Here is a 24,948-nt window from a genome sequence, read left to right on the forward strand (position 1 = left end):
GACAATCCTCGCGCATTGAATGTACGGGAAAGTTTGGATAAGCTCAAGAATAAGATAATATTTTCCTAGACAAATCATTAATATTATCTGGCATCAAGTTCTCGAGTAGAGCTAGATCAGTATCTCAGTAAGTACGGCATAGTTTCATCCATCAAAACGAAGACCCGGCTTCTACTTCTGCAGATCGACCAATTCAAGGCCCAAACCTGCAACCCAACTGTTTCTTTCTCTCAAAGTCAAACGAACCCCGAACTCCCATCGTTTGTCCTCTACTATTCTGATATACTCCTCTTATCGCAACCGATCTGTATACAGATGCCCTCCTAACCCCATCGGGTAATCCCCTTCCCGCTCGCCCGTGAGCCGCGCCTTCGGGGCAGCGGAAGCAGTCTCACTTCCACCCCTCGGCAACCAACCCGCATTCCAATGAACCATGCCCCCCTCCAGATCCAGATCCAGCTCCAGCACGGTCCCTACCTTATCGTGCCTGGCGATCCAGATCGTCGGTTCCGCCGTCCCTGTCAATCCGGGGTGCAGGAGCTTGTGTGGAGTCTGTATTATTCGAGCTTGGGTACAGTATGTATGGGTAACTTTTGTCACGAATACCATCCTCACTTTCACAACCACGATCACCACCACCTACAGTACATATATTACCTGCCTCTATCAATTGATCACCCATGGGACTCAGTTCATAAGGAATGATAACCATGATAAAAAGTCCACAACAGCAATACTCAATGATGAAGACGGGTCGTACATAAATAATCCAAATGATCAGAAATGTAAGATGAACACGTCTGTTTCGAGTCTCCTTTCAGTCGCATTGTCTTTGGATGTGGGCAATCGACCAAGACTACACGAAGGTACCTACACACTATCACACGGAAGACGCATTGTTATCATCACTTGATATTATCCGATGGGACATCTCGATCTAAATCCCCCGGTAAGGTTCAACATAAAAGGAAATCTAATCATGTACGTCGGGCACCAAGCATCCGGTCTTTTAGTCCGGGCGGGAAGAAACGCCATACCCACGACCAGCAAAACAGGATAAGCCCAGAGGGGAAAATAGGAGGCAGGTCAAGCCTGCACAATTCTTGAATCCGCCCAGGTCAAACCCCGCAAATTTCATATCATGCCATGCATTATACCACAAACCCATGCAACGGAGTTGACGCTGCAGAAACAAAACAATTAAATAAAACAGCACGGGGTAGTCATTTATGCGCCGAATTCCTTGACATCGGTCTTCTTGCCCAGCAGAGCGAGGGGCACGATACCAGACACGTGCATCTCGGGGCCGTACACGTGCATGTCCAGGCCGAGCTCGAGACCAGTGGACTTGATGTTCTTCAGACCCTCCTGGTAGTTGGGACCAGCACGACGGACCCAGATCTGGACCTTGTGCTCGACGAGCACAGGAGCGACCTCGCGAATGGCGCGAATGACACCCTTGAAGGTGGAGGCGACGTTGGTGAAGTTGGCAATACCACCGCCGATGAAGAGGACCTTACCCTCAGGGTTCATGGGGGCACGCAGCATCAGGTCCAGGACAGTCTTGGCGTAGGAGTAAGTAGCTGTAGAGTAAAATTAGCAACAAGGTCTGAAACGGGAGATACTCGACTCAATACGAACCTCCCTCGCTAGGAGCACCACTGTACTCGCCGTAGTTGGCGAGCTCACTGACGAAGCCAGCGGAGGCAATGGCGTCGGCGTAGACAACGGAAGCACCACCACCGGCAACCAGGGTCCAGATACGGCCGTGGGCGTTGAGAACGGTGAGCTTGAGCGAGGCACCGGTCTTGGCGTCCATGTCAGAGATGAACTTCTCCTCCTTGCTCAGCTCACGGCCGAAGGGGGCGGGGAACTCCATCGGCGGACCAGCGTCGATGTTGACCTTGCCGTCGGTGGACGCGAGGGTGGGCAGACCCAAGGCGGCGGGGCTGCGGGCAACCGCCCACTTAGTGCCACACTCGAACTCCGCGGTCTGGTCGAGCTTGGCCGCCAGATCGAGGAAGTAGACGTCAGCGGAGGTGGCATCGGCGTTGGGGATGACAACCAGAGGGTTGATCTCCAGGTAAGTGAACTGGCAGTCGACGTAGACGGCGTACAGGCGGGAAATGAAGTCCACCAGGACATTGTGGATGCCCTTGGGCACCTTGCTCAGCAGCGCGGCGGCGATCTCCTCGTTGGAGGGGAACTTCTTCAGGTCGACGGGGATGAGGAGCTTCTCGGCCTTCGCATCGACATCACCAACATCGACACCACCCTCGTGGTAGAAGAGAATCCAGTCGCCCTCACGGACGGAGTTGATGCACACGTAACTATCACCAAGGGGTTAGTTCCTGCCGTGATCAATGGAAGACTGGAAGCTACTCACGCCTCGCTCGACTGATCGTGGGGAACCATGGGCTCCACCAGGAAATGGCGCAGCACTCCTGTGACATGCTCAACCTGAACTTCCTTGGTGGCGCGAGCCTCAATCCATTCACGAGCCTCCGCCCAGGTCTTGTTGAGGGCGAGGAGGCCGGACTTGCCTCGACGCTTGATCAATTGATCGGGCTTCGCGACAAACTTAGAGCCGGGGATCAGGAGCCACGGGTAGATGACCTCAGCTTGGTCGAGGACATCCTTGACGGTCTTGTCATCAGGGAAATGGAGGGAGGCCAGGCGAGGAGGCGGGTTGTGTGTGGAGGAGGGAGGAAGAGGGGTAGCCTTGATGACCGGAGCGCGGGTGAGGTGGTAGTTGAGGATGGCCTTGCCGTCGGCCTCGAAGATAGACTTGGCGGACATGATGTGTGGTTGTGTGTGAAGAAGAAGATGCAGAAAGGGAGGGACGGATGGGAGGAGTAGCAAGAAAAGAAGGGAGGAGAGGGATTGTTGAAGCAGGCGGAGAGCCAAAAGAGACCGGGTTGGCGGGAGGACTGGAAGGTACGGCGTACAGAAAAAAAGAATTGTGCTGGAGATTACAGCGTACAATTGAGAGGGAAGCTCCACCGTGTTGAGGCGGATGCAAAAAACGACGGGATGGTGGGGGGCCCAGCTGGCGGTGCTGGCCAGGGCGTTGGGGGTAGATCCGTATGGTATTTACGGGGACGGCATGCAGTCCCCAAAGTATACCGTAGACTCAGGGCTACACCGTAGCTTCTCGACCTTGTGCGGAGCCGGATAGAGTTCCTCCCTGGCGAGTTACCGAGTGTGGAGTACGTCCACTGGATACATTTCCGTTTCTATTTTATTTTCTGTTGGGCGGCTTTGAGACACCTCGCACTACTCGTAAACTTCCTGCGTTCACGACACACCGCCGGAATCCGAACTACACAGTAGCCTCCAGACCTCTTCCGGCCAACTTGCCGGTCTCCGAAAAACACACCCCAACGAAAGGTATTCACTGCATAGAATGAGATCTTGGGTCGGACCACAACCGGACTCTACGATCGAAATCAGATACCACTCTCGCATCGGTGCGTAGGACTCGTCAATGGCTGACGGGACAGTGGCATGCGACAGTCGATGACCGCTCGAATTGCATTCAGTATAGCTCCGCTCACCGAACCCAGCACTTCCGAGAATATGGTGGGCAGTACGGAGTAGCGTGCGTAATGATGTTTTGGGGGAGTGTATTGTACATACCGGGTACCTGGGCTGCAATTGAGAGATCGACCATGGTGGGGCGGCGGGCGGTCTCGCTGGTACCCGGTACTTTGGGGACTGCCCGGGTGCCAGAGCTGCTTAAAGGGCTAGCTAAGCTATGCTTGGCTGGAGTTGTTGAGAGGGTCCCCCCACCAGAACAGCTTCCCGTACAGTCCGTACCGCCCACTCCCGCTAAAAATACGGCAGGAGGAGCTGTACACCGTACCTGCGAGTACTCGGCCCCGCGGATTTTTCTCAACGCTGCCTCCTGTTGACTTGCTTCTTGACTCTTCTCCTCCTTCTCTTCCTCATTCTACTTTCTCTTGGGCTGTCTACACACATACGTGAGTTCCTCCTTCACACCCAAGCCATTGCCTCTTCGCCATCCACGATCTGTTGCCCCTACCGGCATCAATTCCACCTGCACACCTCCCACATTCGACACTTCCCCGTTTAACGCTTGGCTCAATTTCAGATAATCATCATGCCCTCTACTTCGCTGTCCACCGCCGGCAACGGCGTGCAGAATGCCAACGACAACATCACCCGTTTCAACCCTCCCAGCCGTGTCCTCTCGCCCCTCCAGAACGCTCTCTTCCACAACAAGACACGATGCTTCGTATAGTAAGTCTCCCCGCGGCGTACCAATCAGAAACAGGACACAACCAGGGACCAGCTGAGTGCTAACCAACACCCGTTCAGTGGCATGCAACCCCGAGCTGTGCAGGGCATGCTCGACTTTGACTTCATCTGCAAGCGCTCCACCCCTTCTGTTGCCGGTATCATCTACACTTTCGGCGGCCAGTTCGTCAGCAAGATGTACTGGGGTACCAGCGAGACCCTTCTCCCCGTCTACCAGGATGTCGAGAAGGCCATGGCCAAGCACCCCGACGTTGACACCGTTGTCAACTTCGCCTCCTCCCGCTCCGTCTACAGCTCCACCATGGAGCTCATGAACTGCCCCCAGATCCGCTCCATTGCCATCATTGCCGAGGGTGTTCCCGAGCGCGTAAGTGGAACCTCCAATTGCCCTGGAATTGAGAAGGGGCCGATTTACTGACAGCTATGGTAGCGTGCTCGTGAGATTCTGGTCGCTGCCAAGGAGAAGGGCATCACCATCATTGGCCCCGCCACCGTCGGTGGTATCAAGCCCGGCTCTTACAAGATCGGTAACACTGGTGGTATGATGGACAACATTGTCGCCTCCAAGCTGTACCGCAAGGGTTCCGTTGGATACGTCTCCAAGTCGGGTGGTATGTCCAACGAGCTCAACAACATCATTTCTCAGAACACCGACGGTGTCTATGAGGGTGTTGCCATTGGTGGTGACCGTTACCCCGGTACCACCTTCATTGACCACATGCTCCGCTACCAGGCCGAGCCCGAGTGCAAGATCCTCGTCCTGCTCGGTGAGGTCGGTGGTGTTGAGGAGTACCGCGTGATCGAGGCCGTCAAGAACGGTATCATCACCAAGCCCCTCGTTGCTTGGGCTATCGGAACTTGCGCCAGCTTGTTCAAGACCGAGGTTCAGTTTGGCCACGCTGGTGCGTCTGCCAACTCTCAGCTTGAGACCGCTGTCTACAAGAACCAGGCCATGCGTGAGGCCGGTATCCACGTCCCCGAGACCTTTGAGGACCTGCCCCAGCTGCTGAAGGAGGTCTACGACGCTGAGCTCATGAAGGGCAACGTCGTCCCTGCCCCCGAGCCTGTTGTTCCCAAGATCCCCATTGACTATTCGTGGGCCCAGGAGCTGGGTCTTGTCCGTAAGCCCGCTGCCTTCATCTCCACCATCTCCGACGACCGTGGCCAGGAGCTGCTCTACGCCGGCATGCCCATCTCTGACGTCTTCAGGGAGGACATCGGCATTGGTGGTGTCATGTCCCTGCTGTGGTTCCGCCGCCGCCTGCCCACCTACGCCAGCAAGTTCCTTGAGATGGTTCTCATGCTCACTGCTGACCACGGTCCCGCCGTGTCCGGTGCCATGAACACCATTATTACCACCCGTGCCGGCAAGGACCTGATCAGCGCTCTGGTCTCCGGTCTCCTGACCATTGGTTCCCGCTTCGGTGGTGCCCTGGACGGCGCTGCTGAGGAGTTCACCAAGGCCTTCGACAAGGGCCTCAGCCCCCGTGACTTCGTTGACATCATGCGCAAGGAGAACAAGCTGATCCCCGGTATTGGCCACAAGGTCAAGTCCCGCAATAACCCCGATCTTCGTGTCGAGCTGGTCAAGGAGTTCGTCAAGAAGCACTTCCCCAGCACCAAGCTGCTCGACTACGCCATCGCGGTCGAGACCGTGACCACTTCCAAGAAGGACAACCTGATCCTGAACGTCGACGGCTGTGTCGCTGTCTGCTTCGTTGACCTGCTCCGCAACTGCGGTGCCTTCTCCGCCGAGGAGGTTGAGGACTACATGCGCATGGGTGTCCTCAACGGTCTGTTCGTGCTGGGCCGCTCCATCGGTCTGATTGCCCACTACCTCGACCAGAAGCGCCTGCGCACCGGCCTGTACCGCCACCCCTGGGACGACATCACCTACCTCCTCCCTACCCTGCAGAAGGGTGGTGCCGAGGGCCGTGTGGAGGTCAATATGTGATTACGATGCTTTCCCCTCTTCCACACATGATATGATTTGCAGCGCCGTCCGCTGGTGGCATACAGTCCGTCGTGAGAACCACAACTTGGCATGTATATGGTTCTGGTTCCGGCGGTGGAGTTTGGATGGGTTTATCCCTTGGTATTATTGTTTCTTGAAGCAGTCTTTGCGTGTATCCCATGTTTTACTGCGCCCGCCTTGTGGGCTTGACCGCGGCCGGATGGGGATGGGATGAGAGATTTCCTTTCCCGGATGGAGAAAACGGCGCGACGCCCGACTACGGATCTGTTTTTTAATTTTGTTTAGATGACTAGACCTCTTCTGGGGACCTAATGAACGTGCCCTCTTGCATGATGAATTCTTTTTTTCCTGTAATCACAGAGACTCGACTCGAGTGGAGATTTGACCATGCCGGAAGATAATCTAGAGGTGGAGCTTCTACGACGCTGTGACCAGCTACAATGTTCGACACTTTCTTCAATCAATCTCTTGTACTCTGAATATCTATTGGGATACCATACTCTCCCACCCAATCCCAATGCTGTGATAAGTCATAAATTGCCCTCATGCTTTCAACAGCTCCGCCCGCCCTTATCGCTTATCAGCCCACGCCAACCTTTTTTCCGCAAGTCTCCCGGACTCACGACCTCCCACCTCCCACCTCCCACCTCTCTCCTCCCTCGCCTCTCAATCTATTTACAACATGGTCCGGCTGAAAAACCGCTACCTTCTCCTGGATATCCTTTACCCCGACCAAACAACATTACCCTCTTCCAAAACAGTCTCGACAGAAGCGCTCGCCGCTCAACTCGCCATCCATGCCCCGACATCCAACGCATTGACGCCGGGGTTACTTGCAAAGATGATCCGCGAGGAGGTTGGGGAAATGTATGGGGATTGGGGTGTGGGTAAACTAGGTGGTGCGTCCGCGACGGGAGTTCAAGGTAGGTCTTCTCTTAAATACAGTCTTCGGTGTCTGCGTTTGAGCAGCTCCGATCCATTGTGTCAGTTCTTCCGAGACTTCGCGCTGACTGGCTGGATCCTAGTGAAGTATCTGTCCCCCGCAACGTCAACGGCCATCGTCCGCTGTCCACGCGCGTCATTTCGCCTCGTCTGGTCTGCGCTCACGTATATGTCGCATGTGCCTGCCGTCCTCGAGCCCGGCGCTGGTCCGGGCCAGCGACGACCTAATGGAGGCCGTGAAAGGCCCTGCGTATTCCGGGTGCTGAGAGTCTCGGGCACAATGCGGAAGGCCGAGGAGGAAGCTATTCGTCGTGCGCGACGGGAGATCGTGCGTGTGAGGGGCGCCGAGGAGAAGGGTGTGTTGGGGGATCTGATTTCTGGTGCCGAGAGTGGGAAATTGGCGGCTCCAGTTATGACTAGTGTTATGGATGGGAGTGATGATGATGATATGCTCGATGATGACGATTGAAGAGCTAGGTTGTCCTTCACGGGTCGGACACAGGATTGGACAGGGAGGAGGGATGGACTGTACATTATGATACCCATTTGACTTTTGATATAATACACGTCTCCCCATCGAAGGGAGCTTCAGGCTCATGAATCATGTCTTTCGTCGTACCGTCACCCCGCTATCCGGCAGTGGCCCTTTCCAATTCGCCAGGTCCTGATCATCCTCATCTTCCTCATCTTCCAACCCCTCCCCCATCGCGGCCTTTCTCGCCTTCTCCTCCATACGCGCTACCTCTTCCAACTCCTCACGCTCCATGTCATCATATTCATCCTTCGCATCTAACCACCGCTCCTGCACATCTCGAACATCCATACCTCCCATGCCCTCCCGCACTGCAACTGACCAAACAGTATCATTCGCGCCCTCGGCAGGCCCAAACGCATACCCGCTTGCGCGGTCAATCGCCCTCAGCAAGTTCATCATGCTCTTCTTATCCTCAACAGCGAGCGTCTCAAATGCCACGAGCCCGAATTCCTCGACTAGATCTATGATCGCGGTGTTGAGGGCACTGAACTTGGAGTTTGTGAGGCGCGAGGACTCGGCTTCGAGGTGCGGGAGAAGGTAGTTAAGGTCTTGCACTTCCGTGTAGAAGTCCAGATTGAAGGGAAGGCTGGAGTAGTTTGATAGGTTGTCGATCTTGGTGAGGACGTTGAGATGCGGCAAGTCCAGTTGCAGCATGGCGCGGAGGGAGAGGAGAAGGGCGGAGATATACATTGATGGGAGGGTGAGGGTGTAGGAGTCGACGAGGTGCATTACTATTAGCTGCGACGGAATTGCATGTTAACCAGCTAGCCCTGATATCTCGGCTGGTTTGGGGCATAGGACGTACTCGATAGCCCATTTTCTGGAGCTGGAAAAAGATATTGCGTAATGACGAGTGGTGCGTGAAAAGCTCGACTTGACCAGGGCAGTCGAATATAACATAATCGTCTGCATCACGCCATCACTCATTAGCAAACCAGCTCAAGGCCCGCGAGGTGAATCCAACAAACCTCCAAGCTCCTTCAGCCCCTCCTCTAACCAAGAGTAATTCTCCTCGAGCTCCTCCAGCGCGTATAGTGTGGCTCCGTTCGGCCCCAGCTTATATTCGTCCATAATCTCCTCAAGTGTTACCAGATCGCGCACGTCCAGCGCGCACGGGTATGAGGTCTTGTCGTTGGCGGGGTCCAGATTCACCACCGAGCACTTCCGGCCGATGGCACCCAGGAACTGATGCATGCCATTGCAGTAGGTGGACTTACCCGCACCCGGGGGCCGATGACCAGCTGCGCAAAGGGCATTCTTGCTGAAAGAGACAGTTTGTGGGGAGAACTTGAGAAGGAGTGGTAGCTAGCTTTTTTTCCCTTATCAAACAGCGCGGGGAATGAGATGGCGGTCCCTCACGGCAGAAAAGGCCCTCAAGGAGCTAGCTCCATGCACGACTGCTCTCCAACACCGCTTTCTCGACCGAAGATGTCGTCAAGTAAGTCGCGCGCCGCACTAGACGCACAATCACCATTTGAGGGCTCTACTTACTTGTCGCAGATCAATTCACTGTGGCGTCGCCGCCCACAGACGCCATCTCCGCACTGCAGTTCTCGCCAGACCCCGACTCGACGCGGATCGTCGTTTCGTCATGGGACAAGAATGTATACCTATACGATCTCCGAGACGAGAACGGCGTTGTGGGCGAGGGCAAGCTGCTGCAGAAGTTTGAGCACCGCGCCCCGGTGCTGGATGTATGTTTCGGCGAGAATGAAAACGAGATCTATACGGCAGGCTTGGATTGGGATGTGCGCAAGTGAGTCGATATGCGCCGGCTCTACAAAGGGCTCGCAGGACGCATCTCGCTGGGAAACAATCACTGACTGATGTAGGATTGATCTCAACACCTCGACTCAGACCGTCATGAGCAGCCACGAAGCCGGCGTGCGTAACGTCGTTTACAGTCGCGAACACAGCATCATTATCTCCGGCTCGTGGGACTCGACCCTTCACGTGCACCGCCCCGACGCCGGCACAAACACCCAATCCATTCCGGCCATCATCTCACTGCCCTCCAAACCCTTCTCCCTGTCTCTCACTGCCACTAAGTTGGTCGTGGCCATGGCGTCGCGCGCACTGCACATCTACGATCTCAAGGCGCTCGCCCAGCTGACTGCGCAGGCGAACAGTGAGACCACCAATGGAGGCAGAGTCGAGATTGAACCGTGGCAACGGCGGGAGAGCAGCTTGAAGTTTATGACGCGGGCTGTCGCATGTATGCCCGATGACGCTGGGTACGCTTCGTCTAGCATTGAGGGCCGTGTTGCGGTCGAGTGGTTTGACCCGTCTCCCGAGTCCCAGGCTCGGAAGTACGCTTTCAAGTGCCACCGTCAGACAGCCGAGGATGGTGTCGACGTTGTCTACCCAGTCAATGCGCTCGCGTTCCACCCCATCCATGGCACATTTGCTTCTGGTGGCGGCGACGGCGTTGTTGCGCTATGGGACGGAATCTCCAAACGCCGCATTCGCCAGTACCAGAAGTACCCCTCGAGCGTGGCTGCTCTTGGGTTCAGTGGTAATGGGAAGTACCTGGCGATTGCGATCAGCCCTGGCTTTGAGGACGGCAAGGACGATGTGCCGGAGGGCGTGGTTAAGATTGTCGTGAAGGAGCTGGGCGAGACGGAAGCCAAGGGCAAAGGCGCAAAATAGATACAAGGAAGTGAGGTACGGTACATATGCCTGCGGGGAGATACCAAGCACCGAATCTAATGAATCATGCTCAATTGACAAATCCCAGTAGCATAGCTCAAATAATGTAGTGCAAAACGACAAGTATCGTCTAGTTTATCTATAGTCACACACACGCTGCATCCAATCCAAACCCATCCAATGCTTCGGGTCCTCAATTGCCCTCGGTCTCCAATTTGTACACATTTAAGCAGCCTTCCGCACCGACACCAACCCATCTGGCATGCCAAAGTACGCTGCCACAGGGCGCTGTCCACCAACACCGCCGGCAGCAGTGGCTTGCGGCCCCGTGAGGCCCGAGAAAATGCCCACGTCCAGCACACCGTTAATCTGCTTAATCTCGCGCGCAAGCAGGTTCACCTCCCAGACGCCGTTCTTGCCAGAGCCGTCCCTGCCGGCTGCAAGATCGGCACTAGTCAGCAGTGGTGGGAATGGCGCATCGATGAGGAAGAAGTCCTGATCGGTCTTGAGGGGGCCCTGCTTGAAGTCCTTGTTGGTGCGGATGACGGGGTCGATGGCGCCGAGTTCGAGCAGCTTCTTCTGGACGCGATACGCGGCGATCGGGGCGACTTCGATTGGGACGTACTTCCATTTAGAAAGAAGGCGAGATTGGAGTTTGCGGGAGTCTGGAGGTATGAGTCAGGTTTTTCTTCTTTTTTTTTCCTTTTTTTTCTTACCTCTCTCTCTCGGCAAGGCAAGAAGAGGCAAGGAAAGGAATTTGAATTGAAATGATTCAAGGCTTACCTGCAACACAAATGAACTGCTTAGCTTGCATCGCAACAAGCTTCTCCTGGAACAAACAGGCACCGCCGCCCTTGATGCAGTTCAGATCATCGTCGACCTCGTCGGCGCCGTCGAAGGCAACGTCCAGCACTGTGCCTGCGGGCAAGGCATCGAATTCGACGGCCGTGAGACCAGCGCTGATGATCAGCTGGCGCGACTGGTAGCCCGTCGGCACGTAGCGGGTGTTCGAGGTATCGACACCGAGAGCCTTGATGGCCTCGACGACATAAACGATGGTGGTGCCGCTGCCAATGCCGACCCAGCGAGCGTTCTCGGGGTAATGGTTGGCGACGGCGGTCTTTGCAGCGGCGCGCTTCGCGGCTTCAACGGCGTCGGCCATGCTAGCGTGGTAGCGTGGGAGGGTGGAGGTGAGGGGTGGAAGTCGAGGCTGAAATTGAAGGCGGAGGTGGGGTGAAGCGCCCGGGCGCGGAAGAGGAGCGAGGCGGAGAGCAGAGAGGGGCGCGCAGAACAGTCCGGGGCCCATGGGGACGAGGTTAAGAGGATGGGCTGGGCAATTGGCACCCGTTCATTCTTTTGCGACCTCTAGTCAGTCCGGTCAGTCCGGCGCTGCAGGATAGCGTCATTAGCGTTGATCGGGGGAGTGTGGGGTTGGGTGGTTGGACAGTGCAGCCCGCCCGTCTGAAGTACGATGCCCATCGGACGACAGAACACCGACTGAGCCAAATTAGCTACAAACACTTGTACAGCCAGTGGATATTCTTCGACAGTGACAAATTTACAAATCTATCAGACTATCGATCACACACCTTCTCCCTTGCTGTAGTGGTTGCCTTCTTTTCGAGCACCCGGCGCTTCTCATCTCGCCGGTGAGCTTAGGAAACCTATTTCTACCCACAGATCGTCTGCATGGGGTTTTCTTCCAGCCGGTTGAGTGGGCTAGGCCCGAAGCAACCGCTTGCTAGCTAGTGGGGTAGGAGTGGGTTTGCAGTCCACGGAAGCAGTAAGCAGGTACCTATCCAAGTTCACAATGTGTATCTGTACCTCTGCACACCTGATTCCCTCTTAGCCGAGATCTTCCGATCATAAAGGCAGGGGCCCTGCTTTAGGGGTGCTCGGAGTCCGGCTTACTGAGTCAATGCCATTGTAACCTTACCTAGTGTACTCCGTACTCGTAACTCTTATTCCTTCACTTACCCCTGAATCAACTGAGAATGTCTTACCATGGCGAATCTTCTTCCTAGGGATTCTTCAACCTACAAGGTCAGAGACTTGGAGATCATTGTTTGGACTGAACTCCGAGTTCCTCCGAGCGAGGAGTTGGATACTCACCAATGGACTGGACACTTTCAGCCATTGGTCCAGGCTTCGGGTCACCACACCTCTTTGTGGGCAAGAATTCGAGAGCGCCCTAATATAGTCCTTCTGGTAACATGTAAGTCACGACCGAGAAAGTACAAATTATCAGTCTACTAACCTATGCACCTTAGTATGGAAGAGCCAAGCAGACCTAAGGAATTTCACAGTCTCCCCCTGCGCCCAGATCTTCTGGGAAAACCTTGCAGGCAGAGGAGTATCACGCCTAGCTTCGCATGAGACCATTTATCGCGATAACTGGTTTACTTCTCTACAGCATTCATTCATTCAGTTATTCTGGGTCTATTTTCCGGCCCCTGTAGACGAGGCACAGCTGGCCCGGATTTCAGATCCAAAAAAAAGAGGTCTTCGTCCACCAGCTACGGGGCCTGGAATCCCCCTTAGTCACCGGCCCGCAAGGCATATTCCGGCGCAAGAATGGGCAACTCAAACAGAATTTTTGCATGACCAAGAAGTCCAGTTAATGCTGTGGCCGCATTTCTGGGGGGATGAAAAGAAGGCCGAATGGAGGAACGGTCCTACATTTCTGATGATACCTGGGACTGCTTGTGTAATGGGGACTCAAACTAGAATGGAAGCTTTTAGGACCCTTTTGGAAGAACTAGGTTCAATAGAATGGAAAGAGGAGTTTTGTGAATTCGAACAACTTCCTCGTGTTTGATTTCAGTCCTCCATCACAGATATTTTCTTCTGATTTCATCTCAAACTCGACACTCGCGATAACATGGCTTCCACGTTATATAGATAATAATGCACCAATGACGCTGAAAATAGCTACTTCCACCGATCAGGCTGTACATTCCATCAAAAATTGCTTGACGATTTGAACGAATTTGGTTTGCACGACCAGTGCCCAAAGGGAAAACATACTCCGTACAGTTTCCCCGATCGGGGGTGGCTCTGTCTTTGCCTCAACGGCCAGGCCGCCAATCCCCCACGTAGCTTAGTCAAACCGCCGCGCATCAACAACACTTCAGCCTGGGTTTGTCAACCATCGAAAGGATTAAGACTTACTATTGTAACAACGGAGGCTTAAGGGAAATACGTGAAAGGTGTCACATGGTTCAACCTCCGCAATTGTTCCTGCACTTCCTCTTGCTCACCCTCGCCTTATCAACTTTATCCAAATCACCCTACCAACCATGACCGACTCCTTCCCTGCGGCTTTGACGGGGCCAACCTCCAAAGAACGCAAGTATGACCGGCAGCTGCGACTGTGGGCTGCCACGGGTCAGCAAGCCCTCGAAGATTCACGCGTCTTGTTAGTAAACTCTGATGGCCCGCTCGGCACCAGCAGTACCGGTGTCTCTGGCGTCGTTGGAGTAGAGACACTCAAAAACCTGGTCCTGCCAGGCATCGGAGGCTTCACCATTGTCGATCCCGCCACGGTCACTGCGTCTGACCTGGGGGTGAACTTCTTTTTGGAACAGGAGTCACTTGGCAAGTCGCGTGCGGAAGAAACGTGCCGGCTACTGCGGGAGTTGAATCCCGACGTCCAGGGATATTTCTATTCAAAGGTATGTTACTTTTCCCTTCTTGCCTGTATCCTGCCACTCTAATACTTGACTCTAGCACATCACGGATCTTCTTCATGACCCAGAATTTCTACCCCGGCATAAACTGGTGATCATTTCTGGCCCCACTAAGCGCTCCTCGTTGGGGCCCCTCACCCAACAAGCACAGAGACTGGGCATCCCTGTACTATACATTCATTCAGTTGGATTCTACTCAACCTTCTCCCTGCAATTGGATGCGGAATTCCCCATCGTCGAGACGCACCCAGACCCAGAGGCCATGCAAGACCTGCGCCTTCTGAATCCCTGGCCAGAGCTTGTTGCCGCGGCGGCGGCACTCGGTGACTTGACTAACATGGATGACCACCGACATGGTCATGTCCCTTACATTCTGCTTCTGTTACACTTCCTGGAGCAATGGAAACATGCCCACGGCGGGAGTGTGCCAAGCAACTACAAAGAGAAAACAGAGTTCCGGGAGTTCGTTCGCTCGAATGCACGCACCGACAATGCAGAAGGTGGCGAGGAGAACTTTGATGAGGCGGTGGCTGCGGTGCTGAAGACTATTGCCCCATTCAGTCTACGCAGTTCGATCCGAGAAATCTTTGGCATGAGACAGTGCAAGCACTTGACCCCTCAATCGGCGGATTTCTGGGTGATCGCGGCAGCCATCAGTGCCTTCTACACCACGCACGGAGTGCTGCCTCTTCCAGGCTCCCTCCCCGATATGAAAGCCCAGTCTTCTGATTACGTCACGCTGCAGAATATCTACAAATCTAAGGCTCGCCAAGATGTGGAGGAAGTCACCGCAACAGTGCACCAGCTCGAGTCCCAACTCGGACGATCGCCCCCACGAATCCTCGAGCGCGAGATCGAGGTATTCTGCAAGAATGCCGCACACATCAAGGTTGTACACGGCCGTGCAATCCCACATATCAGCAGCGACAGCGACCAGGACACGCTGAAGGAAATCCGCAGTCAGCTGGGTATACCCGACTCCTTAATCTCGGTGTTCATCGCAACACAGGTCCTCGACGCGGTTGTGGATGAGATCCAGAGCAGCGGCCAGCAAGGGGCCCACCTCTCCGTTGACAACGACGGACTCTGGATCAGCCACACCGAACGCATTCTGGCTCTGTTGACCCGCGACGCCCCCGTACCTCTTAGCGAGGCTGTTCGCGAAGGTATCGACGACGCCATCCAGGAACTGCGTCGTGCCGAGGGCGGCGAGCTGCACAATATCTCGTCCCTGACCGGTGGCTTGGTGGCGCAGGAGGCGCTAAAGGTGCTCACGAGGCAGTATGTGCCACTGGATAATACCTGTGTGTTTGACGGGGCTCGGAGTCGGAGTGAGATGTATAGGCTGTAAGAAAGGTTGCTGTGCAGATGCGCGTCTTGCGACGGGGGAGGTCTACATTCATGGCTGTTATGATTTATGATGTGTGTATTGGTGGGTTTAAATTAGAAATGGATACTATACAGGCGGTACCGACAGCCTTGCTGGGGAAAAAGGGTTTGGTCGTAGCTTGAGAGAGCCTCGGCTCGATCCGTCCCATCTGCGGCTCAGAGTGGCTCGCTGACCCATACAGGCATTCATATAGTTGCATGGGCCGCTGGTGCAGTAGATGAGCAGGTCTAAACTGCGCCACTAGACTGCATTCCGGACAGCACATCGAATGGCAGCAGATATATGCTGGGACATCTTTCCACTGCGTTAGGTAGGTCCATCCAAGCCAATGCCAGCCAAGCCAAGCCATGATTTAGGATGTTGTGACAATATGCCCTGCTGTCATACGCAAGGCCCTGTCAGGCGGCTTGTTCGAAACACGTCAACTGAACCCGCGCAGACTCGATCACCGTTTCTTTTTGCGGTAGTTGCCACTATTTTTCGGCCCCGACGGCCCGTTCTTGCTTTCATACAACTTCTCTTTCCCAAAGGCAGCATCCGCAACTCGCAAAAAGCTGGTGACACCCTGGTCCACAACCGCCAAAATGACGTTGCGGTAGCCATGCCGCAGGCGCATGTACATCTGCCGCTCCATTTTCTCGCCGTGTGGTGGATCGAGCGGTGTGCTTTCGAGAAGGGCGCCAAGTTGTGGTAGGGTCGGGGCAGTAGTTTGCTCGCGCGTGTTGATGACCGCGATGCGGAAGTCTGGGGGTGGACGGGCGGACTTTTTAATGGAGGTTGAGGGCTTGTAGACGTGGAAGATGACGCGGAAGGGCGCTGGCGTGTCAAGGGCGTCGCGTTCTGTCGCGAGGGTTGGGTCGTACCAGGGGATTAAGGCCAGTTTTCGGTATACATCGGCTGTGGATTGAGCTGTTTAGATGAGTTGCTAGAGGGGCTAGAAGATGAGACTCACCGTAGTTGCGGTGGATGCCACATCCGACGACGGGACCAGCCGCCGTGGACGATGTGGAGGTCGGATCGTGAATCCAGTCGAAGAGACTTCCAAGGATACCAGCAAGACCTGGGCCACGCCGGAGCGGCTGCGTATAGGCATCCTTGCGGTTTTCATCCGCTGGGGCGGCCACCTCGGCCAGGTCATCCCAGCCAGGCGCTCGATAAATGGAGTAACCGATCCTCCGCAAGCCAGTGAACACGGAGAACCGTTCGAGCGTCAAGCCACCTCGTCCCATGAGGCGCGCGTAAGCTGCTTGCAAACTCATCGGGATAGATAGTTCGTGATCAGCTCCCTCCTCACCACCACCACCGGTAACCTCAGCGGGCCAGCGAATATCCAGACTCCCCCGCTCTAGCAGATACAATGCCTCCTCAGGCAGCAACCAGATCCTCCCCCATCGATCCGCTTGCCCCATAGTCTTGAAATACTGGCCCTTGGGATTCGGTACATAGACGCATGCATCCGGCGAAACACTCGCGCCCCTACCGGTCGTCTTGCCGGTGTCCTGTTCCACATTGGGCGGGGGTGCAGGTCCATCGGGGGCATAGAAGGCTATGACTTGGTTCTTGGGGTTGTGAAGGCGAGGATATGCGAGCGCATTGTGCATCGCCTGGCGGGAGGAGGAGAGCACATCGGCCTGGAATTCAGTTGGATTGGGCTCGAAGTCTTTTTCACCACGGCGGGGGAGACTGGAGGAGGATGTATCGGTGAGACTATTGTATAGAAATGATTAGTATCCTGTAGGAGTGTCCTATAAAACTAAGCGAGGCGGTTCGCATCTTGTTAACTCTGATCAGCGCATACAAATTGAGGTGATTCAACAGGCGGAAGTCCTGTGTTTCGTCAGAGAGATCGGTCTCGATCTGGGTCGCCTGAACTGCAGTGCCACGGATGGCATCTTCGTCTGCGTCCGCCATTGTCACTGGAGTGGGCTTGTCGAGGGTGGGCAATTGCAGAGTCAGTCGCAAAGACGAGAGGTTCGGACGCGGCAAGAAAATCGGGGCTTATCGATAAGCGCCCACAATCAAGCCGGCACGTTGAGGGGTGGGACTCTCCTCCCTGACACCACCCATATAAATATCCTCGATGGACCCGATATGTCAGATGAAACTGACTATAATGACTTGCTACGCAAGGTGTGTACCTTTGATATTGAGTTTGTCGCATTTGATTTTAACTATCTCCCGTAGATATCAAACAGCCTCGAAAACGCCCTAGAGACGTTCGGCCCGTCCTCAAGACAGTACCGGGCCATCCTCCAAATCCTGAAAGAATGCCTGCAGGATATCGAAAACAAGCAAAAAACACAAATTCAGAAAAAAGTGGTTGATGCCGATATGCTGAGTGCCGCCATGAGCTTTTTGGAAATCGGAGGATAGAGAGTTGGAGCAAGGTGCACAGTTAACTACTTTCTTGATACCCCGCATGTTGTTGTTTGCCATTTTGTTTCAGACTAGACGGCCGACAGTCTGATGACCATCTACATACAATTCATTACCATTATCATCAAATTCAAGATTAGACATTTACATTTCAAGTCTACCTAGTCCTTCTACCACCGGTAGGTAAGTACAGATACCAAGCATCATATCAAGAGCGGATTTGAAGCAGATCAGATCAGATCAGAAATAAAATCACATCCCCGGGCCGAAACCGCAAAATGATGGGACTGGCAAGTTGGAATGGGGACATGAGAAGGGCGAGGTTTGGTCATGTCTCGTGTATCTCGCAGACTTCACATATCAAGCATCTCAACGCGTCTCGCCCAAGAACGCGAACGCCAAGAACAAAGATGAGCGCCTGCAAACACCCTGATTCTCTGCTAAACTGAAAGGCTCAACGAGGCTTCTGCGAATGCGATGCAACAAACTCCAAGCTCTATGCAATCGTAAGACATTACGTGATTTGGTGAAGCGATTGGGTCAGTCGGGGCCTGACAAATGGATACCGTTTGGCACCATTGCAATGTGTGTATGGAACTGGTTTGGCCACAGACGACTTCCCAGTGCAGTGCGAGAGATCCATTAGGTGTGCCTCCAAGGAGATGTTGAGAGTAATGTTGTCCAGGCCGGAACGTTATGCCAAGGGCAGGAGGAGTGCCTTCTCAGTCGATCAAAGGCTTCTTTTGATTTCCAACCAAGGCCACTCCGAGGTGATTGAGGGCGTTCGGATCACTGGGTCGAACGATGGATGGCAATGGCAGCATTGGGTTGTCCGGGTTGACATGGGCAGCATCTCGTGCAGCTAGCTCGATGGCTTCCATCTCTTCTTTGCACCCAGCATGATCAAGCGGGCAAACCACAATCGGCTGGCGAATGGTTATATCTCGCGCGGATGTTAGATGTGCCTGTCCCCGCTATTGTCAGCCTCCGAAACACTGCCTCGTCTTGATTTGTAGAGAGCTAGACGTACCCGCACGGTGAGATAATACTCAATTTTATATAGACTCGCAGTCGTCGTGAAACCGCTCACGCCATACATTGGAAACGCAGTCCGACTGCGCGGCAAGATACCCTCCGCATCCCGTATATCCTTGGCCGGAAACACCAATCCCAGATTGGTGAGATAGCCCGATTGGGGCAGTTTGACGCCCACAGTCTCTGTTTTCTTGGCCAATGTCTTGACCTTGCGCTGGGGCTCGTCACCCTCATGGTTGTAGATGATCTCCTCGTCGATGCCAATGGTGAATTTGTTGATGGTCACCTTGCGGGCTTTGCCCATCCAATTCTGATTGGGTGATAGTTTGACGTACACGCTGACAGGATCCAGGGGCCCGTAGGACCACCGTGGTAATGAGATGGCCAGTGTGACGAGGTGATCTGATACCCGCTCGGCCGACTCGGGGCGGTTATACATGCCGAAGGTGGAGAGTGTGTCGTAGCGGGCGATGGGGACGGGAAAGGTGTATTTGCGCTGCTCGGAATGCCCTTGTTGGACCATCACGACCATCTCGTAATACGTTTCGGCCGTTCGACTGGGCAGCTGGAGGCTCGCCGGCGGCACCCGCCGTGAGGCATCGCGGCCGCCCCGGCCAAATGGAATAAAGAGGACGAACGGTAGATCCATCGCGATCACCTCCTCGAATTCCTTCCCCGCGGGACATCGAAACAATAGCATTTCTTTGCCCACAATATCTGTTATTTCCTTGCGAGGCGGCGCCAGGCGTTTCTTCGTGACGGAGTCGGCGGATGGATGGATGGTCTCCCGGCGGAGGAGGGATATGGTCACTAGGGAGACATTGACGGGGGCGGAGATGCCGACGCTGGGCCGGATCTCGACTTTACCTTCGATCCGGGGCTGGTGGGCGATGTTAGCCGGGTGGTCTGGTGTCCGAGTCCAGGGGATTGCAGGCCCGCCAGGCCTGGTTCCGAGGAGAGGAGGGGCATCGATACTGGCGCTTACCATGGTGGCAGAAATGCCGGGGTAGCCGATCAGAAAATTGCCATTTGCCGGACCTGAAACGCGCACAAAGGCGGCCATCTCGATAGAGCTCTTCCCACACCACCATGGGCATGCGGCGGAGGGGGCGCAGTGAAGTTGTGGGGACTCTGCGATCTCGACCGAGACCCTGTCGCACGGTTCATATGGGGCCCAACAGATGCGGTGACGTGGTTTCCGGGATACCGGACACGATCGGTCAGAGCTGAGTGGAGGGCGAGGGATATGGACGTGGACGTGGAGGAGGGTGAGGTGAGCGCGCAAGGCTGGTTGGTCGTGAGGGTGGAAGAGAAACTGAGGGCAGCTCGAATGAATTCATGTGGGGGAAGGGCGAACCTCCAGCCACCAGCCGAGCCTAACTTTGAGCCTCGAGTGCATAGTGCATCATCGCGGAGGCCCGCTACGGAGCTGGTCTTCTACCGGCCAGCCTTGGTGAACAACGCATTCTCTACGAACTACTCCGTCGTCCTAGGCCAAATTCAACGCTATCGCTGCACCCGATCGGACTGCTAGGGCTGGTATAGATCGGTCATCGTCATCGGGCTGAGTCTCTCTCGCGTGCTCACCTCAGCCAACGCGCATTTCCACCCGCCACTCGGGGGAAAAAAAAGTCTAGTCATTCAGCTGGATCTCTGCAAGATGAGCTTGACCCCGCAGAGTAGGGTATACCTACAAGATACATGGTTCTGCCTTCAATCCAAGGAGGCCGCCGGGACCATGGAAGCCCGCCCAATGAGCCGGGACCGGCAAGCTTTGGTTGCTCGGCGCAACGCCAACCACAGCAACATCGCCTGCTCCACCAAATCCACTTTCTTGCACCTCAACTTGGACGACGCCTAGATTCTACCGACGCCTAGATTCTACCGACGCCTAGATTCTACCGACTTCACTGGTCTTTGGATCTTGAACAGCCGCATCCCACTCTCCATCCACCATGCCTCCTCGTCGCCGTGCCGCCGCGCCCCGCGCCCAGTCGACCCTCTCGTTCGGCACCCAGTCCCGAGTCACCAAGCCGTCCAGCACCCCGACGGCGATCCACAAGGCCAAGGGCCTCGATGCTTCCCCCGCAGACAAGTCTGCATCGGGCACACCCGAACCCCAACAGGTTCTGGCCGATGCGCCCTCGAAACCCCATGTGGCCGAGCTCGTCGTCCGGCAGCAGGCGGCCGCGGAGCTGCAGGAGCCCCAATCCGCGGAAGACAAGCAGGCGCTGAAGCTCAGCAAGAGGGACTTGCAGACATACTGGAAGAAGGAGGAGCAGAGCCGGAAGGCGCCACGAGGTGAGTTGGATGGGCGGAATCGCCGAATGGCGGAACTACGAAAGCGAGATGGGTCCGGCTGACAGTGCGCTACAGTTCACCAGATGGACCTGGACCTGGAGGAGAAGATCCTCCGCCACTTTGACCTGTCTAGTCAATATGGGGTATGCGATGCCACCACGATTCTTCGCTACCACCCGTGATGCTAACATCTCTCCAGCCTTGCATTGGCATTGCCCGACTCAAGCGCTGGCGACGGGCGAACATGTTGAAGCTCAACCCGCCGCTCGAGGTCCTGGCGGTCCTTCTGCAAAACCAGAATAGCAACGAGCGGGCGCATATGGACGAACTTCTCTCGTAGGAATCAAGGACGAGGTCCACGTGGGTTCGCCGGTCAACGAACCGGCCCTATGTGGAATTTGCATGCAAGCGGGCGTTTGGGACGGTATAGTGAGCCACGATATATGAATTGAATTTTGATCCTCCATCGTATTTGCTGCGTAGAGATGTGATGATAACACGAAGAATGACCCTCTAATCCCCCTCTCCCCCTTTCTGCGATCCGAACGACCAGAGCTAGTAGATTCGGGTTAGTCCTCCTCGATACCACATGGTCCATCCAACCTCTTCATATGCTCGCCGAGGCAGACACCCTTGCTCACCCCGACATGTCCTCGTTTTGTCTCGGAGAAATTGCATCGCTTTTGCCACCCATCTGGAGAGAGGTCTATGCTTGCAAGACGCCAGCCACTCATGTGTCCTGGGGAGAAAACCGCCAGGATCCCGTTGCGTTCGAAGGATCGTCGATCGGAGATGAGTGCAATGCCTGGCTATCGTCTATATTTAACCCCGCGGAGGACACGGCGCTATCTCTCGAGAGACGTCTAGGCCCGAAACAGGCAACGGCGTTGCGTCCTTATTGCGATTCCACCGAGCCCGGCGAGGACTCCCGATGACTCCACCTCCGTTGATCGACAAGTGTCCAGGCCAATCGCGGAGCCGATGGAGCGGCTCGCTTGTGGCAGAAACCAACATTCCCCCATGGACGAGGCCGTGGACCACCCCGGATTCGTGATTTCCGGATCGCTGCTGCTTCCACTGGAATCCACTCGCGGGGTCCCCGCAATGACCGGCCAATGAACCCGTGCATCCTGCCGGGTTGACGGACAGCTCGACCCCTTGACGAAAGCCGTTTAGGCCCTGTCGATGTGGAAGGATTGTTTTCCGAGGAGGCACGAGAACCCAATGACCCTGACAGGATTTCCATCCTATCCGTCAACGCTTCGACCTCCCCGCCAGCCGTTGCCGCTGCCCGGCCGCAGTCATTGACTTTGTTGTATATTAACTCGCCTCCCCTCTAAACCCAATACAGAGTTCGGGTCCGCCGTGTCCAGCGCCGGCACCTCTTCTCTCGCACCACTGGGGCCGTTTCCCTGGCGTGGCGCTTGGAACTGGAAACCACGGACTCGACCGGTCTCGGTCTCCCAGTGGCCTTGTTCCTGTTCTCCTGGTCCTCCCACGGTTTCCCATGTGATGGTCGCTCTCTGTTCCTGGCCCCACTGGTGGCGGAGGACCCCCCCAACCGACCCCGGTCGTCTGGGAAAAGAACTCTCCCCCGGCCGCTACTATGTCTCACTCCGCTCGGATCGAGTGGATATCCGTCCCTGCTAGAGCGAGTCCAGACAAACCAACCCCCGGAATTGACGGACCAACTTACCCCTAGCCTACGGCGGCGCGGCCCCAGACTGGTTGGTGCACAAAGGCCAAGCCCTTTTTCCCGCCTGCACCTGTTGGAAGCACACTAGGCATGGCATGGCATGGCATCCAACTTAGAAGGGAACATGAACGCCTTCTATGGCCTGCCATTCTGTGAGTAGCCGAGGATCACGGACTGTATGCAGGTACGGGGGACTGAGATCGAAGGATATCGCTTAAAGTCAGCGCCAGTGCGGTCGATCGCGCTGGGGCTCGATATCCGGGGAATTAAACCTTGGGGATCGCGACACGCAAAGGCCTCACGGGTCCTAGTCTACTCCGTACTCCCGGCCAAGAAAGGAAGGGGTCGCAGTGCCACCCACCACAGTCCAAGCAAATCAAACTGCAAACCAATTGCCTATCTCGTTGCTCCCATCGGTCCAACCCTAATCGAGAGACGCGGCCCATGCCCGTTGTCTGGTCCATTGAAGTCTGGAGATCACCGGCCGCACAGCTGGATGGGCATGATGGCTAGCTGGGCTAGCTGGGCTAGTATGGCTTAGTTCGTGAGTTTGTAGCTGATTGTTTACCTAGCGCGACTGGATGTCGTCCCTGACTAAAACTTGCCGGGCCTCCGAGTGAAAGCCAGCTAAAATGACCTGCAGCCCCAACTGCCAATAGTGTCCTCTCTTTGTTTTAGATCAGGTGTGGTACTGCAAATCCCTCAGCCCGTGCCCGACCAATGAACCCACCGAAGAGGCGGAGGGGGCCCGCCGAGAAGAACTTTGTGTAACCGGCTGCAAATAGAGTTACCATTGTACTCGACGACTGAGCAGTGACTCCGTATCATCCCCTCCGTACGATGATGGTCACAATGTTTGGCTGCAGGTATTTTGGGACGCTGGCTGACGGGCTTGTCGGGTCAAGACCTCCTTTGGGCCAAGTGGGATGCTACCTCATGACTGGCCCCGCCGCTGGCCGGATATCGTGAGGGGCTTGGAGTTCCCCGGATTTGCCTTGGGCCCTTGGCCCGTGGAAGAAGAACATTGCGGTGGTTGGGTTTTGTCTGGGGTTAGTTCGGGGCCCACCCCAACCGGAACGTCCTGCTAGTTCCTGTTCCTGTTCCTGTTCTTGTTCTTGTTTGCTGGAAATTGAGGATACGATAACTCTGCTGAAATTCGAAATTCAGGATCCTGCGCCCCGTGAAATCATGACGCATAACACTCTGGTATCCTGCAGACGGAGGGACATCCCCATCCGATTACGTACAGGCGCGCAGCAAGTATAAGTGGAGATCTGCACGGGTGCTGCACAGTGCGACCTCCACATTACATTCCTGGATACAAGCACGGGGTACTTCATCCAGCTTACGCTATACAGGACTCCGTATCGTGTGTCTCTATCGTCCAGGGTACTGTTGTCGGAGGCTGGCCACGGAAATGAACAGCCCCAGTGCTTCGACGCCCTTGCCGTGCAGCTCCAATGAGGGAATGGCGCCAGGTGCCCCGCGGGTGCCCATTTGAGTCCATCGTGCCCCTGATCGCAGTGATCCCCGTCCTAGCGGTCCAGTGACGGACGGTTGAGTCGGAGGAGTCCACCAGAATCCCCATCGTCGCGCCTAGGCCCGTTGTGGCAGCCCCCGGTGGGACAGCCAAACATCGATCCGATCAGGTCTCCACTGTGGCACGGTTTAGCTCTGCTCGTTTAGACGTATCGTACCAAACACCGGAACTATGAACCACAGTAGCATGATTCATTCACTCCCACACTACGCAGCCGGCTGCATCCACAGGAACCCAGCGTCAGCCGGGGCTTGGCCCTGCAATCACCGTCCGGGGACCCCAGCCCTGTAAATGAAAGCAAATGAGTGGATCTGGGTCAACCGCGGCGGAACGAGTCTCGCCAGGCTCTCTCAGGGCTCCCAGAGACATGTGATGGCCATCCAGCAGGATGTGCAGGTTAGTGCGACCCTGCGGCTTCGACGGGCCCGACGAGTGGAGAAGAGGCAAATGAGACTGCTGAGTCCGACGTGGAAAGGATCTCCTCCCAAAGCGTATAAAAGGCATCTTCGTCCCTGACCCGGATCCAGTCTCTTATTCCT

General features: G+C 55.4%; 14 protein-coding genes across 14 annotated transcripts; 9 read left to right on the forward strand and 5 right to left on the reverse strand.

Annotated features, from left to right (window-relative positions):
• Positions 1 to 1,227: 1,227 nt before the first annotated feature.
• aclA (putative ATP citrate lyase subunit (Acl)) lies at positions 1,228 to 2,799 on the reverse strand (the record flags this gene model as incomplete). The annotated part of the gene is made up of 3 exons (XM_056688615.1): positions 1,228 to 1,583; positions 1,642 to 2,330; positions 2,387 to 2,799. 3 exons carry the CDS (start codon positions 2,797 to 2,799, stop codon positions 1,228 to 1,230), a joined length of 1,458 nt encoding a protein of 485 aa, XP_056541044.1.
• A 1,324-nt stretch (positions 2,800 to 4,123) lies between these two features.
• Positions 4,124 to 6,235, forward strand: N7482_006491 (uncharacterized protein; the record flags this gene model as incomplete). The annotated part of the gene is made up of 3 exons (XM_056688616.1): positions 4,124 to 4,263; positions 4,342 to 4,648; positions 4,712 to 6,235. The coding sequence occupies 3 exons, from the start codon at positions 4,124 to 4,126 to the stop codon at positions 6,233 to 6,235; spliced, it is 1,971 nt and encodes a 656-aa protein (XP_056541045.1).
• A 703-nt stretch (positions 6,236 to 6,938) lies between these two features.
• Positions 6,939 to 7,667, forward strand: N7482_006492 (Rpp14/Pop5 family protein; the record flags this gene model as incomplete). The annotated part of the gene is made up of 2 exons (XM_056688617.1): positions 6,939 to 7,179; positions 7,282 to 7,667. 2 exons carry the CDS (start codon positions 6,939 to 6,941, stop codon positions 7,665 to 7,667), a joined length of 627 nt encoding a protein of 208 aa, XP_056541046.1.
• Positions 7,668 to 7,799: 132 nt separating this feature from the next.
• On the reverse strand, positions 7,800 to 8,989 carry N7482_006493 (GTPase GPN2; the record flags this gene model as incomplete). Its single annotated transcript, XM_056688618.1, has 4 exons — positions 7,800 to 8,471; positions 8,539 to 8,639; positions 8,702 to 8,918; positions 8,951 to 8,989. 4 exons carry the CDS (start codon positions 8,987 to 8,989, stop codon positions 7,800 to 7,802), a joined length of 1,029 nt encoding a protein of 342 aa, XP_056541047.1.
• A 172-nt stretch (positions 8,990 to 9,161) lies between these two features.
• N7482_006494 (WD40 repeat domain-containing protein) lies at positions 9,162 to 10,382 on the forward strand (the record flags this gene model as incomplete). Its single annotated transcript, XM_056688619.1, has 3 exons — positions 9,162 to 9,171; positions 9,234 to 9,489; positions 9,566 to 10,382. The coding sequence occupies 3 exons, from the start codon at positions 9,162 to 9,164 to the stop codon at positions 10,380 to 10,382; spliced, it is 1,083 nt and encodes a 360-aa protein (XP_056541048.1).
• A 225-nt stretch (positions 10,383 to 10,607) lies between these two features.
• N7482_006495 (ribose-5-phosphate isomerase RKI1) lies at positions 10,608 to 11,688 on the reverse strand (the record flags this gene model as incomplete). The annotated part of the gene is made up of 2 exons (XM_056688620.1): positions 10,608 to 11,047; positions 11,166 to 11,688. The coding sequence occupies 2 exons, from the start codon at positions 11,686 to 11,688 to the stop codon at positions 10,608 to 10,610; spliced, it is 963 nt and encodes a 320-aa protein (XP_056541049.1).
• A 698-nt stretch (positions 11,689 to 12,386) lies between these two features.
• Positions 12,387 to 13,200, forward strand: N7482_006496 (uncharacterized protein; the record flags this gene model as incomplete). Its single annotated transcript, XM_056688621.1, has 2 exons — positions 12,387 to 12,597; positions 12,653 to 13,200. 2 exons carry the CDS (start codon positions 12,387 to 12,389, stop codon positions 13,198 to 13,200), a joined length of 759 nt encoding a protein of 252 aa, XP_056541050.1.
• A 481-nt stretch (positions 13,201 to 13,681) lies between these two features.
• On the forward strand, positions 13,682 to 15,422 carry N7482_006497 (NEDD8-activating enzyme E1 regulatory subunit; the record flags this gene model as incomplete). Its single annotated transcript, XM_056688622.1, has 2 exons — positions 13,682 to 14,056; positions 14,112 to 15,422. The coding sequence occupies 2 exons, from the start codon at positions 13,682 to 13,684 to the stop codon at positions 15,420 to 15,422; spliced, it is 1,686 nt and encodes a 561-aa protein (XP_056541051.1).
• Positions 15,423 to 15,906: 484 nt separating this feature from the next.
• Positions 15,907 to 17,372, reverse strand: N7482_006498 (tRNA-splicing endonuclease subunit SEN54 family protein; the record flags this gene model as incomplete). The annotated part of the gene is made up of 3 exons (XM_056688623.1): positions 15,907 to 16,358; positions 16,414 to 17,168; positions 17,260 to 17,372. The coding sequence occupies 3 exons, from the start codon at positions 17,370 to 17,372 to the stop codon at positions 15,907 to 15,909; spliced, it is 1,320 nt and encodes a 439-aa protein (XP_056541052.1).
• Positions 17,373 to 17,552: 180 nt separating this feature from the next.
• N7482_006499 (uncharacterized protein) lies at positions 17,553 to 17,834 on the forward strand (the record flags this gene model as incomplete). The annotated part of the gene is made up of 2 exons (XM_056688624.1): positions 17,553 to 17,591; positions 17,646 to 17,834. 2 exons carry the CDS (start codon positions 17,553 to 17,555, stop codon positions 17,832 to 17,834), a joined length of 228 nt encoding a protein of 75 aa, XP_056541053.1.
• A 725-nt stretch (positions 17,835 to 18,559) lies between these two features.
• On the reverse strand, positions 18,560 to 19,935 carry N7482_006500 (arrestin C-terminal domain-containing protein; the record flags this gene model as incomplete). Its single annotated transcript, XM_056688625.1, has 2 exons — positions 18,560 to 18,802; positions 18,868 to 19,935. 2 exons carry the CDS (start codon positions 19,933 to 19,935, stop codon positions 18,560 to 18,562), a joined length of 1,311 nt encoding a protein of 436 aa, XP_056541054.1.
• Positions 19,936 to 20,532: 597 nt separating this feature from the next.
• On the forward strand, positions 20,533 to 20,733 carry N7482_006501 (uncharacterized protein; the record flags this gene model as incomplete). The annotated part of the gene is made up of 1 exon (XM_056688626.1): positions 20,533 to 20,733. One exon carries the CDS (start codon positions 20,533 to 20,535, stop codon positions 20,731 to 20,733), a length of 201 nt encoding a protein of 66 aa, XP_056541055.1.
• A 94-nt stretch (positions 20,734 to 20,827) lies between these two features.
• Positions 20,828 to 21,513, forward strand: N7482_006502 (putative DNA polymerase delta subunit 4; the record flags this gene model as incomplete). Its single annotated transcript, XM_056688627.1, has 3 exons — positions 20,828 to 21,173; positions 21,249 to 21,316; positions 21,373 to 21,513. 3 exons carry the CDS (start codon positions 20,828 to 20,830, stop codon positions 21,511 to 21,513), a joined length of 555 nt encoding a protein of 184 aa, XP_056541056.1.
• Positions 21,514 to 21,784: 271 nt separating this feature from the next.
• N7482_006503 (uncharacterized protein) lies at positions 21,785 to 22,108 on the forward strand (the record flags this gene model as incomplete). The annotated part of the gene is made up of 1 exon (XM_056688628.1): positions 21,785 to 22,108. The coding sequence occupies one exon, from the start codon at positions 21,785 to 21,787 to the stop codon at positions 22,106 to 22,108; it is 324 nt and encodes a 107-aa protein (XP_056541057.1).
• Positions 22,109 to 24,948: the final 2,840 nt, after the last annotated feature.

The sequence above is a fragment of the Penicillium canariense genome, assembly GCF_028826845.1.
Source record: "Penicillium canariense strain IBT 26290 chromosome Unknown utg000004l_segment0_segment0, whole genome shotgun sequence".
NCBI classification, from domain to species: Eukaryota; Fungi; Ascomycota; class Eurotiomycetes; order Eurotiales; family Aspergillaceae; genus Penicillium; species Penicillium canariense.